Source organism: Ammospiza nelsoni, chromosome Z, assembly GCF_027579445.1.
Source record: "Ammospiza nelsoni isolate bAmmNel1 chromosome Z, bAmmNel1.pri, whole genome shotgun sequence".
Lineage (NCBI taxonomy): Eukaryota > Metazoa > Chordata > Aves > Passeriformes > Passerellidae > Ammospiza > Ammospiza nelsoni.
Genome location: NC_080669.1, coordinates 42,626,063 through 42,643,694, shown reverse-complemented (window position 1 = coordinate 42,643,694; position 17,632 = coordinate 42,626,063). Strand labels below are relative to the sequence as shown.

At 40.2% G+C, this 17,632-nt stretch overlaps 1 protein-coding gene across 1 annotated transcript in view; it reads right to left on the bottom strand.

Moving 5' to 3' along the window:
• Nucleotides 1-3,792: 3,792 nt before the first annotated feature.
• Nucleotides 3,793-17,632, bottom strand: part of GLIS3 (GLIS family zinc finger 3) — a 112,120-nt gene continuing 98,280 nt past the window's right edge. Inside the window, exons 7-9 of the mRNA XM_059492757.1 lie at nucleotides 10,917-11,095; nucleotides 5,130-5,309; nucleotides 3,793-3,929 (exon numbers count right to left, since the gene is read on the bottom strand). Coding sequence (XP_059348740.1) covers nucleotides 3,793-3,929; nucleotides 5,130-5,309; nucleotides 10,917-11,095 — 496 coding nt within the window. The remainder of the gene's footprint in view (nucleotides 3,930-5,129; nucleotides 5,310-10,916; nucleotides 11,096-17,632) is intronic.

Sequence of the window (17,632 nt, the reverse complement as noted above, 5' to 3'; positions counted from 1 at the left end):
TAAGGTCACCCCTGAGTCTCCTTTTCTCCAGGCTGAACAACCCCAGCTCCCTCAGTCTCTCCTCATACGGCTTGTGTTCCAAGCCCCTCACCAGCCTCGTTGCTCTCCTTTGGACGCTCTCAAGCATCTCAATGTCCCTCCTAAAGTGAGGGGCCCAGAACTGGATACAATACTCCAGGTGAGGCCTCACCAGTGCTGAGTACAGGGGAAGAATGACCTCCCTGCTCTTGCTGGCCACACCGTTCCTGATACTGGCCAGGATGCCATTGGCCTTCTTGGCCCCCGGGCACACTCCTGGCTCATGTTCAGCCGACTGTCAACCAGCACCCCCAGGTCCCTTTCCACCTGAGCACTGTCCAGCCACACCGTTCCTAGCTTGTATCGGTGCAGGGGGTTATTGTGGCCAAAGTGCAGGACTCGGCACTTGGACTTATTGAACTTCATCCCATTAGATTCTGCCCATCCATCCAACCGTTCCAAGTCCCTCTGCAAGGCCCTCCGTCCCTCTAACAGATCAACACACGTTCCCAGCTTAGTTTCATCTGCAAATTTGCTAATAAAGGACTCTAAACCCTCATCCATGTCATCAATAAAAATATTAAACAGAACTGGCCCCAGCACAGACCCCTGAGGACACCACTGGTGACTGGTTGCCAGCTGGATGCAGCACCATTCACCACCACTCTCTGGGCCCGGCCACCCAGCCAGTTCTGAACCCAGCACAGAGTGCTCCTATCCAAGCCGTGGGCTGCCAGTTTGTCTAGGAGTAAGCTATGGGAGACAGTGTCAAAGGCCTTGCTGAAATCCAAGTAAACAACATCTACAGCCTTCCCTGCATCCACTAGCCGGGTTACCTGGTCATAAAAGGTGACCAGGTTGGTCAAACATGACCTACCCCTCCTAAATCCATGCTGGCTGGGTCTGATACCCTGGCCATCCTGCAAATTTTGCATGATGGCGCATAATATAAACTGTTCCATTATTTTGCCAGGTACAGAGGTCAGGCTGACTGGTCTATAATTGCCAGGATCCTCCTTTGCACCTTTTTTGTGAATGGGTATCACATTGGCCAGCTTCCAGTCATCCGGAACCTCACCAGTGAACCATGACTGTTGGTAAATGATGGAGAGTGGCTTTGCAAGCTCGTTTGCCAGCTCTCTTATTACCCTGGGGTGGATCCCATCTGGTCCCATAGATTTATGAGTATCCAAGTATTTCAGTAGTTCTATGACTGCCTCCTCTTGGATAATGGGGGGACCATTCTGCTCCCTGTCACCATCAACCAGCCCAGACGGGCAGGTGTCTTGAGGGCAAATCATCTTCCCATTAAAAACTGAGGCAAAATAGGCATTAAGCACTTCTGCCTTTTCCTCATCTTCAGATACTAAGTTCCCTCCTTTGTCCAATAAAGAACAAAGGCTGGTCTTACCTTTCCTTCTACCATTAATGTATTTGTGAAAACATTTTTTTATTATCCTTTACAGAAGTTGCCATTCTAAGTTCAAACTGAGCTTTGGCCTCCCTAATTTTTTTTCTGCATGCTCTAGCAGCCTTCTTGAATACTTCCTTAGAGACCTGACCCTTCTTCCAACTCTGATACGTCCTCTTTTTATTCTTAAGTTCCTCCAAGACCTCCTTTCCCAGCCAGGCTGGACGTTTACCCCATTGACCGATCTTTCGGGACACAGGGATGGTCTGTTCCTGTGCCCTCAAGATCTCTGTTTTGAGGCATGCCCACCCTTCCTGAACTCCTTTAAGGGCTGCTTCCCAAGGGATGCTCTGAATAAGTCTCCTAAACAGGCCAAAGTCTGCCCTCCGGAAGTCGAGTGCAAGAGTTTTACTGGTGCTCTTCCTGACTTCACCAAATATTGAGAACTCTATTATTTCATGATCACTCTGCCCCAAACGACCTCCAACCACCACATCTCCCACCAGCCCATCTCTGTTTGCAAACAGCAGATCTAACATAGTCCCTTCCCTGGTGGGTTCATCCACCAGCTGCAACAAAAAGTTGTTCTCCATACATTCTAAGAATTTCCTGGACTGCCTCTTTACTGCTGTATTAAGTTCCCAGCAGATGTCTGGTAGGTTGAAGTCACCTACAAGAACAAGGGCTGATGATCTTGAAACATTACCTAGCTGCTTATAGAATAAGTGATCTACCTCTTCTTCCTGGTCGGGTGGACGATAACAGACTCCCAGTATGGTGTCAGCCTTGTTGGCCTTCCCCTTTATTCTTACCCATAGACATTCAACTCCATCTTCCTTAGTTTCAATTTTGATGGCATCAAAAGTTTGCTTAATATAAAGGGCCACCCCTCCTCCTCTTCTACCTTTCCTATCTCTTCTGAAGAGCTTGTATCCATCCAGTGCAGTACTCCAGTTATGTGAGTCATCCCACCACGTTTCTGTGATGGCAACTACGTCACAGCTCTGCAGTTGCACCATGGCCTCCAGCTCTTCTTGTTTATTGCCCAAACTGCGTGCATTGGTATACATTATGATGTACACTACACATTAAGAAGCCCATAAAATGTATGAACAGGAATTAAAACCTAAAAACTCAGTCTAATTTAAGAGCTGTTCTCAAGGCATGCAGGATCACAGTGATGGCATCTCCAGTGCAAAATACTGGTTTTAACTCATAACCTTGTATGTTTTACAACTCAATTTGCTTGCATCCTGGACTAAATTTGAGGACCTTGAGCCTGACATTGATCAGAAAAATCAAAACCACCAAATCAGTACAGTTTTATCTTTCTAAGTAACCAGAGGAATTGCAGTACACTTAAGAGTAGTTCTTCTTTCTGAAAATGTGTTATGGAAAAAGATTAGGACAACTAAAATTTAGTTGAATCGGTACAGATAGCTTTTTTAAAAAATGTGGAATTTAAGGAAGACTCTTTCCTACAAAAGATTTTAAGCCTTCATGACGAAGACTATAGCACAGACAGCAACAATGCTCTACAATCTAATTAAACAGCAACTGAAAGTTAAAATGCATTTATGCTTATCTGGCAGATCTGCTAAATTGCCACAAAGCCCACGTAAGTTCTTGTATATTTAAATTATCTTATTCATGTTTAAAGGGTCAGAATGAATATTGGGAAAACATGAATAGCTGTATTGTGTGGCTTAAAATAAAGAGAGAAAGAAAGGACACCTACTATGAGGCCTGTAAGAAATTCTCCACCAACAATCTTTGATCCAAAAAGAAGCCACACCAATGCCTCCAACAGGTAGTGCCTATATGTATGTCTTCTTGTCTCCCTTTTGGATCCTGGTGTGTGTTAAACTTTGGAACTATCACATGCAGACAGGTTGTGCAAAACTTTATGCTTTTGAAATGTTTGTAGTATGCTCTGGTTTTGTTTCTTTTCCTTGTTTGAAAAAGGAATTTTCTAAAGCTGTGTTTTTCTGCAAGTGCACCCATTCAGCTTGAAAGGATTACAGCCAACAACCAGTTTTCTTATTTGGTCTCTGAATTCCCTTTGAGAAAATAAAAGAAGAAATAATTTAAAAAATATAGTTGCTGTACCACAGATGAGAAGAAAATAAACAATTGCTAAGATTTTGGCAAAGCTTGCTTTTTCCAAACATTGTCCTTCTCAGTTGGCTGCTTGATTAAATGAAGAATGCTTGGTAATTGTTTTTTCCCTCTCCATTATGTATGTATATCTAGTCATATCCCCATACATACATGGCAGTTTCATGGAGAGAAAAAATTTGTAGGGAAATAACAGAAGGGCAAGATGAAACAGAATCAAGTTCTTGTAAATAGATACACATTACTTAGCCTTCAGTGTATACAGAAGAAAGCTGGCTGGAACAACGATCTACTGCATTTACTTGTAGGAAACTGCTGTCCTCTGGCATGCTGCAAGCTGAATCATCAAAGGTATCTACAGACCCTGCTGGAAAGTCATATACTGGAAGAAGAAACAAAACAAAAAAGCCCCAGTTAATAAGTAGGATAACTACATAATGATGTCCTAATACTTATGCATAGAACTGAAAATTGTTTTAAATCAAATACACAAATAAAATAAATAAATAAAATTATGTATGAAATTAATTACACAACTTATTGCTTACCAAGGGAGGAATTTTCAGTTCTCTCAGAATCAAGTCTGAAGTAGAGCAGATTTCATTGCAACCAACCTCCCCATTTAATGGGTGTTAAAATTGTGATCATTTTAAAAATAAATTTCATGCGTGTTTAACACATTTCATCATATTGAACACACAATAAAAGGCAACAAAATATTGTAGAATATTGCCATAAAGTAGACTCTGGCACAGAAATTACTGCCTTTTACAAGTGGCAATAGTAAGCCCAAGGATAACTGTTTGCAGACACACTCCCATCTTTTGGATAACATGTTTACATACTGTAAGATTCCTCTTTGTAATTACAGGTGCAATGGCTTTGCAATACACTTCTGAAGGACCAAGACATAAGAGGGACTTCAAAGCATAATAAATGTTAAGTGGATTCATCCTGTGTGGAAGGACAGTAAAAGACCTGGGCATTAGTTGAGCGCTAAGAGTAGGCTCACTGTCTTGAACTGATCCTTTGCACAGAGATCTTTCAGCCTTCCAGAGCAGCATGCAAGCCCCTTAAGTACTTTTCATCTAGGCACAGACTAAGTTATATGCACACAGATGAGTGTTCATCCAGGCAGTTTTTGTCATTGAAACATGAATAAATGAAATTCAAGACTGATAAAACCAAACATGCACCAAGCAAAATCAGTAGTTTGAATCATCTCGGATCTCTGCCACAATATGTGCAGTGGAAAGAAGTGAATGCACAAATATCGCAGAGGGCTCAATGGACCTTATTTCAGCTGAAATACACAAACCAGAGGCTGTGTAAGTCCCACAGGCTATAATCTTGAGAAGCCTTCAACAGTGCTCAGACTGCACACGGGCTGGTTGTTACTGTCACCTATGGCGAGTTCCGGCCTCCCAACACCAACCGCTCCACGAAGGTCTGAAAACTCTCCCCTCTTTCTAAAATGTCAAATCTGTCAGGACATGTCCCACCCAAATACACAGCTCATGCATATCTGCTGAAGTTCACAAACTCTACGCAATCATACATGGAGTGACCAGCAGTTATTTACCTTTGATACCAGAATGATCTGAAAAACTTCCATGGAAAATGCCAAGCCCTCCCTGGCCTGCTGATGGGAGAGCTGAGCAGTCAACAGGAGGAACCATATTGCAAGAAACACTGTCTTGTATGTTCTTCTGAGTGTCAGCATAATGTGGAGGGCAGAAAGTCTGAAGCTGCCCATAAAAGCCTAGAATGAGAAGAAGGCCATCAGTAAAAGACCTGGACAGAGATAAAAAGGAGAGTTTGTGGAACCATGGCTATAAGAATGACAAAAACCTCAACTGCCCTATCACCAGGTCTTCAATAATTTTAAACAAATAAAGCAGTATTGATATGATGCTCCCTAAAACTTCCTCAGGTTGCTACTACATGGACATCCTGATTCCATCATGACCTGTGAGAGGCACTGACTGGCTAGAAGCTGAAATTTTTCAGGAATTTCTCCCTGTACTGCGCAATCCTGTGTCTGAACTGGTACTCTCCAGAGTCACACTGTGCATCTGTTTGAAAATCTACGAAAATGCTAAACTCAAAATGAAAGAAGATTATGCAAGTAAAGTCTGAATAAAATCCAAGGATCTATCACTGATGCCAAGACAGCTGGCTGATAGTAGAGTCATGCATAGAGACTCTGAGAAAAAAAAAAAATTATCATGGAAAGAGAGCACAGAAAACTAGTGTCACTTTCTTAGGTACAAGTTATTTTCACAATTCAGTGTCAATTATCCATCTTTTAAAACAGAGAGTCTTAAGAAAGAAATAAGCATATCTGGTTCTCTTCCCCTCAGTTATTTAGTCCTATTCTAAATGTCTTTGTGAGCATCTGCAGTGCATCAATCCAGTCTTATAACTGGAGTCCAACATGACACAGCAAAATCTCCTAACTTGGTGTCTTTATTCACACAGTGTCATGCCCGAGATAATCTGCAATACAGCTGAATGTAGGATAATGTCCAGTAGGCAAATTACACGAACACCATGTAATCATGTGGTACCATCTGGCTGTGAAGAACAAAAGGAAGAGTACAAGAGAGATTCAAGTCACATACTGTACTAACAGACAGATTTTCAAATGTGAAAAAATAGAAATGTTTCTGTTTATTAAAATCTTATTATTTTTAATTTAAAGATAGCAGTTACTAGTAGACCTGTCTGTACTAATATAACTAACTCATATAAGCTAACAATTTTTTAAAGAAATGACAACTTTTTATTTTCTTTAAATTAATACTTTGCATTTTTTTTTTTTATTTCTTCCATAACTCAGACAGCTCTGGCCATCTGCTTAACTCACAAAGACATGTGAACAGAGTTACAGACACAATTTTTAAGAACAGCCAGATTTCTAGTGTCAAAATGTTTACAGTATCATCCAAAAGCAAGTTAGCTTTACCCATGCCTAAAGAACTTTTACCTTACTCTATATTAAACAGCACAATAAATTTTCTCTACTGTGAAGAGGGAGCCTCTGTTGCTGTTCTTTCCTTTCATACCTAGAACATCTCTTCTGGCTTGTCTCAGAGCAAGCAGTACCATATTCTGGCAGCTGCCTGAGGACTGTAGGTGCCTGTGTTTTCAGACACCTCTCCTGAGAGTAGTTTTTCATGGTTGAAAAGAATCACCAGTACAATACAGTTAGTGGACAAATTGTTGCAGATTTCCAGCACCTGCACTGTCCTCTGTCTATAAACACATATTGCACTGGCATACAAAAGCACCTAGCTGGGAAGTTCCAGTCTTCAAGTCAGGATAGTTTCACATTTATGGAATGGTAATACAGTAAAAGATACTACAATCTAATTAAAGGAAAAGAAGGGCTTCATTTCTACAGCTCAGTGAGGCATCTAACATCAATTAGGAACATTCCATGCAGAAAAGGATAGTGGGAATTTCACAAGTAAGAAAAGGGAATATTTAGTCAATTATGTAATATTAACTGAGGCAATAGAAAGCCCTCTCTGACATTACTGTGTATGTTGAAAATCATTCAGAACAAACAATGAAGCTTGACCTGTAGACAATGTTCTTACAAGGAAAAGACATTTCACAATACAAGTAGCTATTAGATACAAGAAGGCTGTCAGTCTTGGATCTCATAAATATTTCTCTCTAAAGGATAGTACTCTGAGATCACCATAATCTTTTAAGATGTTCAGGCTTTCAGAAATTGTGTCTGTTTAGAACTTGTTTTCTTCAAAAAGCTTTTGGGCAATGAAACTCTTTCTTCCTTGATAAAGCAAATTTACATGTAACTGACAAGTTTAAGACTACATACTGAAGCAGATTGTCACCATTGTCTACTAGCAGATTGAGCTGATGTGGCTATATTTACAGCACTTTAAATCTTGAAAAGGCAGTTTATGAACTGCAGGAGATAGAAACTAACAGAACTTCTCACAGCCACTTCTTGTATACATAATAGCATGGTGTGGAGATAACTCCATCGTGTTTTTCTGCATTGCAACGAATTGACCAAGGAAGACAGCAATCTTTGTATTGGTACTGGGAAAACATAAACTCTTCAAACATCTGCTTTTGAGAGAGAGAATTTAGGTAAGCCCTTAAGGCACACAGGACAATGCTTTCAGTGTAGCATATAGGATGAGACAGCTGTGCTTAAGCTGGAGTGAGTACATTCTGACTAAATACCTTGTACAGTGATGATAGGTTACTTGATCTTTGAAAAAACATTTAATATCCACATTGTGGGTATTGAATTGCACTGTACTGTATCTTTCAATACTAAAAAAAAATAAATAAGAGTTCAGTCTACATCGTCTTTTTACTAGTTTTAGGTGCAAAATTGTTTAGAATTTGAACTTTGACCTGTTATCTGTGTGCATATAATTCCTGTCAGCAGTATCTGTTTTCAACAGGCTTTGGAAAGCTTCTCAATAAGCTTTCCTAGAAGAGTGAAGCAGACACAGTAATGATAACATGGGACTAAGTATGGTACAGGTTTAAGGTCCAAGCCCTTGAAATTCAACCATTGTTTGATCTCAGAAGATAGTATTAAACTGTATCCTAAATTTGGACATGTAACAGGGCTTCAATTCAAATGTGACATTCACTCAGATGAGGGTCTCTACTGGGCCTTCTTCTTGTAAAGAATGATAACCTACATCTTTTGTCCTTTTAAATACTCTTTGGACAGTAGGAGAGGGAGATGGGAACACAGTAGCATTGTTTTGGCCTGCCCTGAAGAGAAGATGCTCAAGGAGATATGAAGGTTGCTGCACAAGCCAGTGCAAGTCCTGTGTGGAGTAACAATTAATCCAGGGTGATTTGTGAATCCCTGGGAGGCAGGATTCTTTGGGAAGTCTTCTTCTCTGGAGCAACTGCTTGTGCTCCCAACTTCTAGGACTCCTAAAACTCCCATGGCCATGAGAGGAAGAAGGTGGTAAAGCCATCTGTATAATTGAAAATTTCTGCTCCAGGCAGAAAGACAGACCTTAATGTCTCAATGCTTTTCAAGATGATTTCTTGCCAAATGTTCAACAAAAAATGGAATCAAGTAAAATGTTCTATACTGTGGAAATAGAAGTGCTAACCTGACCCCTTCAAGCCTTGCCCTAGGAATTTACTGGACCAGTTCCTTCATGTATGTCATTTGACAGTGAACTGCATATTAAGAAATTTCACCCTGTACTCTGTTGGCTATACGTTATTAGTGAAATGTCTATCAGAGAATATAGAAAGCCAACTATAACTGCTTATGTCCATTGGTAAATTTCATGTTCTTCTTGTACTGATCAGTGCTGTAAAGAATTACTACTCTGTGGAGAAAACCACCTGCCTCAGCCTCAGATCCTGCTTCTCTGAGGCCAGTGTAACATGAAGAATGTAACAGGATTGGCACTTTCTTTTCTCTCCTTCACATTTGTGAACTCAGTAAGATGTTTCCTCTCTTTGCCAAAAGAGAGACTGCTTACATCCATGGAAGAAAATAGAAGAAGCCTTGTGTCATGGTTTGACAGTGGCCTAATGCCAGGCACCCACAAGAGGCACTCGGTGACCCTTCCCTGCTATCTGGGCAGCAGAGGGAAAAAAGGAAAAAAATTAACAAAAGGTTCATGAGTGAGATAAAGTGGTTTTTTGAGAGAAAAAACACTTCAAGGGCAAAACAGGCTCATCTTAAGGCTGCAAAGTGAAATTTATTACTAACAGATTCAGAGGAGCATAATGAGAAGTAAAATAAGGCCTTGAAACATCTTTTCCTGCCCAGACCCTCCTCCTTCCCACCAACAGCACAGGGAGACAGGGCATGGGGGTTTTGGTCAGTTCATCACTAAAATTTTCTTCTGCTGCTCAGGGAGAGGAGTTCTTCCCCTGTGAGGCCATGGGGTGCCTCCCATGAGAGACAGTTCTCTGTGAACTTTGTGGGTCCGCTCTCATGAGCAGCAGCCAAATCACACCTGTTGCAACGTGAGTCCCCTCCCACGGGCACACAGTCCTCCCAAAACTGCTGTGGCGTGGTCACTCTTCCATGGGGTGCAGTCCTCCAAGGACAGGCTGCTCCACCCTGGAAGCAGGGGCCCTCTCTCTCCCATAAAGTCTCCCACTGGATCACAGCCTCCTCCAGACATCCACTCAATCCAGAATGAGCACATCCCCCACGGGCTGCAGGCGGATCTCCCATGGATCCCCATGGGCTGCAGAGGCACAGCTGCTTCATCTGCAGAGGAATCTTGGCTTTGGCACCTGGAGCACCTCCTCCCCTCCTTCTGCACTGACCTTGGTGCTGTGATGTTGCTTCCCTCACATGTTCTCACCTCCTCCTCTTCTCTGACTAGAAGCAAAACTGTGTCCACTTTGTTCTGATTTTCTTCTCAAATATGTCATCACAGAGGTGTTACCAACCTCATTCCTTGGCTCAGTTTTAGCTAGCAGTGTGTCCATCCTCAGAGCCATCACGGATTGCCTCTGCTGGACATGGTGGAAGCTTCAGGCAGCTTCTCACTGGAGCCGTCTTTGTGGGCCCCTCTGCTACCAAAAACCAAACTGTGCAAAACCAATACACCTTGCTCTTCCCAGGATGTTTCCTATGATAGCTACAATGATAATAGTCAGGAAGCCTGATCAATAAGCAGACTCCTAAGACCTTAAAAAGTCCAGTCTGCTATGTAATTGATACGATAAGTATGGCAAATCTTACATTTAAACATTTGAGAGGAAAAAACAATACTGTTGTCAACACGCTCCTGAAATGTTAAAGTAATTAGCATTAAATCTCCACCAGCTAAGAAAAACAAACAAACAAAACAACCCACGAGCTGATGTCTTTTTTCTTTGGCTACAGAATAAATATACAGGATTGAAGAGAGAGAGAGAGAGAGGTCATGTAGATGTTGATTACACAGCACAAGTGGGAACACAGCTGCAAGAGTCATCCATGCTTACACAGGAAGAGTTCTCCATCTCCCCACAAGTGCAAGGGACAAAAATATCCTACCTCTTGAAAAGCAAGTTAATACTTACGTGCTAAATCAGGAGGGATTAGAAGCATAACATTAGAAAATTAAAAGCCATCCATAACTTTTTGCCATTCTGTGTCAAGAACAGCTCTGAAAATCAATATGAAGAGAAACATGTAACTCCATACCAGGATGAGTAACAACTAGCTAAGGTAAATATTTTAAGAAAGTCTGAAGGCAGGGTCCTGAAGGCTACCTCCTAGGGTCTTTCAAGGAAAAGTACCTTAACAGTATCAGCGCCAGTCCCTGAAGCACTTAATTTGAAGATTTGCAATAGCAACAAATACCTAACATCAGTGATGAAGGTTCTTCCTTCTTACCCTGGATTTGAAGGGCATTTGGCTGAAAAGAAGGGCTTTGTGCTTGTTGGTATGTCTTCAGAGGCATCCCTGCAAGTTGTGGAACCTGAGGAGGTTGTGGAGTCTGTCTCTGCATCACGGGATGTTGAATGGACATTCTCTGGGGGCTGATGTGATGAGAAGGAGCTGGAGCAACAAACCTAGAAGTCCAAGACCACAAACCTGTAAGATCTCCAACACATAAGAGCTAAAGATTGTTTTTACTTTATTTAGATCACTTTAGTTACTTGCATAGATACAGACTTCCAAAATAAGAGTGTGCAGCCCTAATAGAGATGACATATTTTTAAATGGTGACGTATCATTAGACTTAACATCTGGGAAATTAGCAGGCTGAATTGCCCCTTATAATGGAAAACTACTTTTATTCCACTCCTTCTGTGTGTGTGTCTAAACCATAATTGGAGGACATGCCTAAAGGGGGACCTGATTTTGGAGCCACTGCCATCTGTTTATTGTAAACCTTTGTACCAACTTTATTTATCAATTAATAGCTGGTCTTGCTCACTGACAGTGAGAGGTCAGTTTAGGTCATTGGCCACTGAGTTGTTAGGTATTAGGTTCAGGCCCAGGTTTCAGACTCTAGAAATCTTCGTATGTTACACAGAGCTTCTTGACAATAAACAATCTGATGTCAATTTAAAGCAGGTAAGGGCAAGTGTTAAATTGCTTCCAGAATCCGACCACATCAAAATGTTGATCTGGACTCAAACTACAAATTTACAAGACTGGCAGAAGAGAGAATGCTTGAGAACAAATCTGGTGGTGCAGCTGCCACAGAGGTTCATCGCTGCAGGGCTATGTTTTGCACAGCTGTCATTACTGGCACCACAAGGATGTGCGGTGCTTTTGAAGATTTTATACAAGAGTTTTATGGAATTTAACTTTTTACTGATTTTTTTTCTGCATTTCCTCAGAACTGCATACCTCAAAGTCCATTACAGATAGGTCATGCAATCTTTTTTGCAGGCAGAAAGCTAGGATTTTAAGAGCTTCTGTTTGTGTCCCAAACCACCCAATAGACTGATGGGATCCGGCTACTTAATGAAAGCTCAGGAATGGCCCTGGGCCACTTTTGTATCAATGAGAGGAGAGCTGGAAAAATTCCCAAGCACCAAAAAAGAACCATGACATTTCTGCAAAAAGGTGAGTGGAAAGTGACATGTCAAATCTTGTTGCAGATCAGCCTGTCTCTCCACCACTAAAAATAAGCTGCAAGTCTGCTGAGGAGGAATACCTTTCTCTGTGTGCTCAGTGGCTGCTGCTAGGAGGGATCAGTGTCTGCAGTTAACACAGTCTGCTGGTGTTCTAAACTATGGATCTGGTCCCTGTTGTCCTGAGACTGGGCCTCAATATACTAGATGACTATTTTTTTTCCCTAATATAAAAGCATGTTTTTCCTGAAGAAGTGTCAAGGAAGAGTTTATCACACCCTGAATACAACAGAAGGTGCAACTCCAGTAGCAGCTCTACAGAAGACCTCTGGGTAGGGTCATCATACAGGTTATAACTATATTTAAATAGAAGTCACTTGAGATCTTTTATGCTGCAGCTAAGAATCTGAATCTGCCACATGTTATCTCTATGTGGTTTTGACTTCATTTGAAAGGTATTTACTACATTTCTGGTGAATCATAATCTACATCTGGAGAGTAAGAAGTCTCAAGATGAACTCTGGATGGCGTACTTCCTATTCAGTTTTCTGTGAGAAGCACATTTTTAAGCATATTAGGTAGGGTCTGGATGGTCCTGGTGCTGATGTAATATTAACTTCATAAACATATATTACTTCAGAAAAGCTATATGGATGGAGGAAATAAAAATGTTACTACTGAGCCATTGAGTAATGTGTCAAATATTTAATTGTTCCAGATAACAACTGCAAGTAGACTGAAAGATAAACCAGGGAGGAAGAGAACACAGCATGCACATATTTCACAATAATTCTATTATACAATTTTTTTTTTAGAAAGAGAAATCAGTAGTTATATTGTGATAAAAATATCAGAGGTTTTTAAAAAGTGCTGTAACTACCTGGTTATATGTCTCCTGAGTAATAACTGGAGTTAGTTTTTTGTATAGGAGTCACATAGAAAGACTGCTATCTCCTGCCAGAGATTGAGAGCCAAGCACAGGCAGTCTTTAAATACTATGATTATTTTTAAAATCATGGAATATCATCCTTTGTGTTTTCAGGATTAATTTAGGAAAATTAATTTCTGAAAAAGTATTTTAACCAGTAGCCACTAATGGGGAAAATCCTTTTCAAAACTGAAAGTGGAAAGCACAGTTTTACAGATTTACCTTTGATTTAACATGCAAAAAACTCCCTCCCAATAATAATACAGTATATTTCACTGGCAGAGAGGACTCCTTTTTAGTAGACATGGTCTTTATAATTATTTATAAATCAATCTGGCTTACCCATATCCACGACTATAGTTTTCTACTTTTTCTTTCCTTCTGCTTAACAAAAGAGAAACTTGTACTTGTCACAGTCCAGATTTATCTCTGAATAAATCTCATTATATTCCTGGGACAACTAAGCTAATTTAATTGTGATCCTGAAACACTCAGGACCAGTTTGTAATCACTTGGAAACTGTAATCAAGAACTACAGTCAAGCCCAGGCATCAATTCAATCAGGAACCAGCCAGATTTGCTGAAAGTTGCCCTGTCCTATGCCTGATGTAAAATCCGAGCAGAAATGTTTCTGGAGCCACTAAGAAAATCTTTCTTTTCCAATTTTAGCTGTGAAAAAGTGTCTTGCTGGAGAATGACTACATTTGGTAGTAAGCAAGATGGATTACTAAGTTACCAAAGCTTATTTGTTTTGATGAGATTAGTTAAAATGCCCCATACAATGCCACATACTTCACTGGAGCTGGCCCAGTAAACAGTCACTACAACTACATGCACAACCCAAGAAATGTGTGGAAAAGGAAGGGAAGAGGAAAATCAAAGAGTCATAATATGCAGTATAAACTGTGTATTTATATAATGCTTTAATTTAGTTTATATTTTCATGGTTGGCCACCTACAAATAAATCCTTTTTTAAGTGGGGAAACAACCTCTTATGTCTGTGTAGCAAAAATATATATAAGACGTTTCTTTACCTAGAAACCCAAGTGCTTTGCAACTCCTCAATTTATTTCACTGCAACCAAGTATTTTTAAAATTTTTAAAATATTTTTCTTTATATATTGAAAGAAAAGAAACTGCACCTGCATATAAAAGACATAATTTACCTACCATTAATCCATGCTACTCTATGGCAGAAATTGCTTCTAACATTAAATATTTGAGACAGGAACTATGTAACTATGTTGGACGTAGTTCTGTCTTCATTCTTCTCTTTTTCTTTCCACAACTTTGCAATGTAAATTAAAGCATTTGTCACCATTCAGACAAAATGAATCTTTATGGTTGCTATAGATATGTTGCTGAAGTGGAAATGGAACATTAAAGCTGAAAATCCTGATATTTTTTTCTTCAGAGGCCATAGTTTTCTTTGGACAACTTGCAAACGGTATTTATTGGGTTGCTGCTCTTTTACCTGACGGAGTCATTTTTGCTGGGCTTCAGCAGTTTGGGAACACATCCAAATGTTATGTAGTTCACACAGTAAGGTGATCAGGCTTTCATCTGGCTGAGCTGAAGGTTTGGCTGGACAGAGGACTGAACTACAAGCTCCCTGTAAGATGCTGCAGCCTCAAACAGTGTCCTGTACAGTGCTGCTCTTTCGGACAATGTTAAATGAAGAAAAATCCATGAACATTCCTTCCGGAATGCCTGAATTTTATTTCTAAAAAAGTCAAAAAATCTGGGATGGTGTACCCATTTTCTGCTCTTACATTCTTTCTATAAACTCACATTCTTTGAACTCACACCTTAAGCTGTGTCGTAGTGTCTTTACAGATCCTCAGTCTGCTGTCAGTGAAGAAAACATTCTCTTGTGACACAGTTTGTGAAACCGAGCATATTGCACTATAAGTTAGTCTGACTACTTAAAAGTGACAATCAAATAAACATGTTTTAAAAACACATTTAAGGAAATCATACCTTTTGCCAGGAACAAAATTGAACAAATAAGATGTTTTCCCCAAAGTTATGAATATATTCATTTGACCAAAATAATAAAAGCCTAATTTTTTACCTACCTATGATGAATGTTTCTCTCCAATGATTTATCTGCCACACGTTTTATGGGTGTTTTGGTTTCAGGGGGTTTTGTTTGTTTGTTTGGAGTTTTGGGTTTGTCTTGTTTTGGTGGTGTTGTTTTATTGTTGTCGTCCTTTTTTTTTTTTAAGGAATGCAATCTTCTTGCATAACAGAAATATTTTGGGCAAGAAAACCAAAATCTAGATGAAAGAAGGGATGGCAGAAAAAACAAACAAACATTTTGACCAGTACCTCATCTTTTTGGTGAGAAGATTATGTACCATTATGTGGAATTTGAAGTGGAATTTAAGGAAGAGAGCTGTGAGCAGGTACCTCAATATACAGACTCCCTGGAGGGAGACTATGTAACTTTTCATAAAATCTCTCAGTATTTTCTGTGCCTATATTGTATCAGAGAACTAAGTTTCTTGCAAATGTGGCAAAGAGGAAAAAATGCCTTTGGGGAAAAAAAAAAGTGTGAGAAGATTTCCAAACTTTGCTAGGTTCGCTTTGAAAAGAGATTGTAGCTAGGTGGAACTCAGTAACACAAATCCCAAGTAACAAACAACAGGACAAGAAGGAAACATCCTCAACTTGTGCCAGAGAAGGTTTAGATTCAATAACAGGAAAAGTTTCTTCACAGAAAGGGTGGACAGACACTGGACCAGGCTCCACCAGGGAAGCAGTGGAGACACCATTCCTGAAGGTATTTAAAAGACATGTGGATGTGTGGCACTTGGTGCATGGTTTTGTGGTGGCCTCAGCAGTGTTAGGTTAACAGTTGGACTTCATGGTCTTAAGGGTCTTTTCCAGCCTAAATTATTCTAGGATTCTGTGACTCTATGGCTCGGGTTCAGGGTTAGCCTTACCAATACCTCCGACACAAGCATTTGTCATTTATAGGTGTCGTTTGCCCACTAAAAATAAAACATGTTTAACAAGCAATCCTCTGCCTGGAAAGAAGTTGATGTACTTATTTCAAAACCACACTGTTAACTACAGACCCTCTTTGAGGCAGCCCTTTGTATAATACAGGGCTTTGTAACATGAAGGTTGGAAGTCTTGGCTTCTTGGGTAGAAGAACTATGCAGATGCTTTTGCTTCTGGAAGTTTAGCTTGGAGCTACTTACTATTTTACAGTGAAATCATAAAGGGAATATAAGCACACACTCAGATAAGTGAAAAGAATTACTGCTGCGGAACTTATTATAGCATAATGGTACTGCTAAACTGCACACTCTGGCCCTAAGTTCTTCTTGTCAGCCTTAAGAGTCTTTAGAAATTCCTGTGAAGCTGGGATGCATCATGCTTTAGGGACGTACTGTTAGCTCTGGTTCACAGGTGGATAAAAAATCACATGGACATCAAATCCATGAAAAATATTGTTATTGCATCACATTGATTAACAGGCTAGTTTTTGCTCAGAAGCAAGATGTATATTTGGATAATTCATTACATAAAGAAATAATTTTAAAATATTAATTTCAAACATTTAGCACCATCAATTTTGGGGCACTGAATCACATGTATTAACTATGCCATTTAAACCCATAATTTTTGATTTGAGTTTTAATTAGATTAGCCTTTCATCTTATTTGTATGCTCATGCTTTCTTGTATTACAGTAGTGAGTGAAAAGATAGTGAAGTACATATTCCCTGTTACAGACATGCTTTTAGGTACACATTTGGTACCTTCATTTAATAGCTGCAGTACTTCATATTAGTGGAGCACTCAAAGTTAGTATCAAAGAGCTGGGACAGACAAAATGCAAATCTGCACCTTTATTGTTTATGCTCTGTCCTTTGATAAATTAAGTGATATCTTATATTCAAACTCTCTAACCGTCTTGCACTATGTGCTCTCAGAGTTTTGTATACATAATGAATGCAATATAAGATGTGTTCCATGTTTGGCTCAGTTTCTCACCTTTATAAGGCTTCATCAAGTCCACACTTTCCCTCACACCACCTAGAAGAGAAAGACTTAAAAGAAACCCTCCCATTATTTCTCTATCCCATGGTATGTGGAAATGTAGAGAAAATGCTTTTTTCCTTCCGCTTCTGTCTCTCATAAACCTGAGTCTGCTGTCCAAAAAGTGGCACAGGCCTGGCCCCCAGCATCATCAAACAGCCAAGCCAGTTTGGATCAGCTTCAGTCCAACAAATACAGCCTTCTTCTGGAACGAGTGCTGGTCAGCCTGTCCTAGCTCTTAAATGATGACCCTGGGCATGCACAGCGTGTCAGGAACCACACAGCACAGAACCACAGAACAATTTGGGCTGGAAGGGACCTTCAAAGGTCACCTCATCCAACCCTTACTAGCATGAGGGGCAACAAATGCTCTACTTGTACCCCTAAATCCTGCAGTCCTCTCAACAATGAGGTTGAAATAAACAGGATGATTCACGCCTTTTGAAGACACTATCTCTGTCACTTTCTGTGCTGAAGGTTTTTTCACATTTTCACCGTTCTCATCACACCCATGAAGTGAAGTGATAGCCTACTTGCAAGGC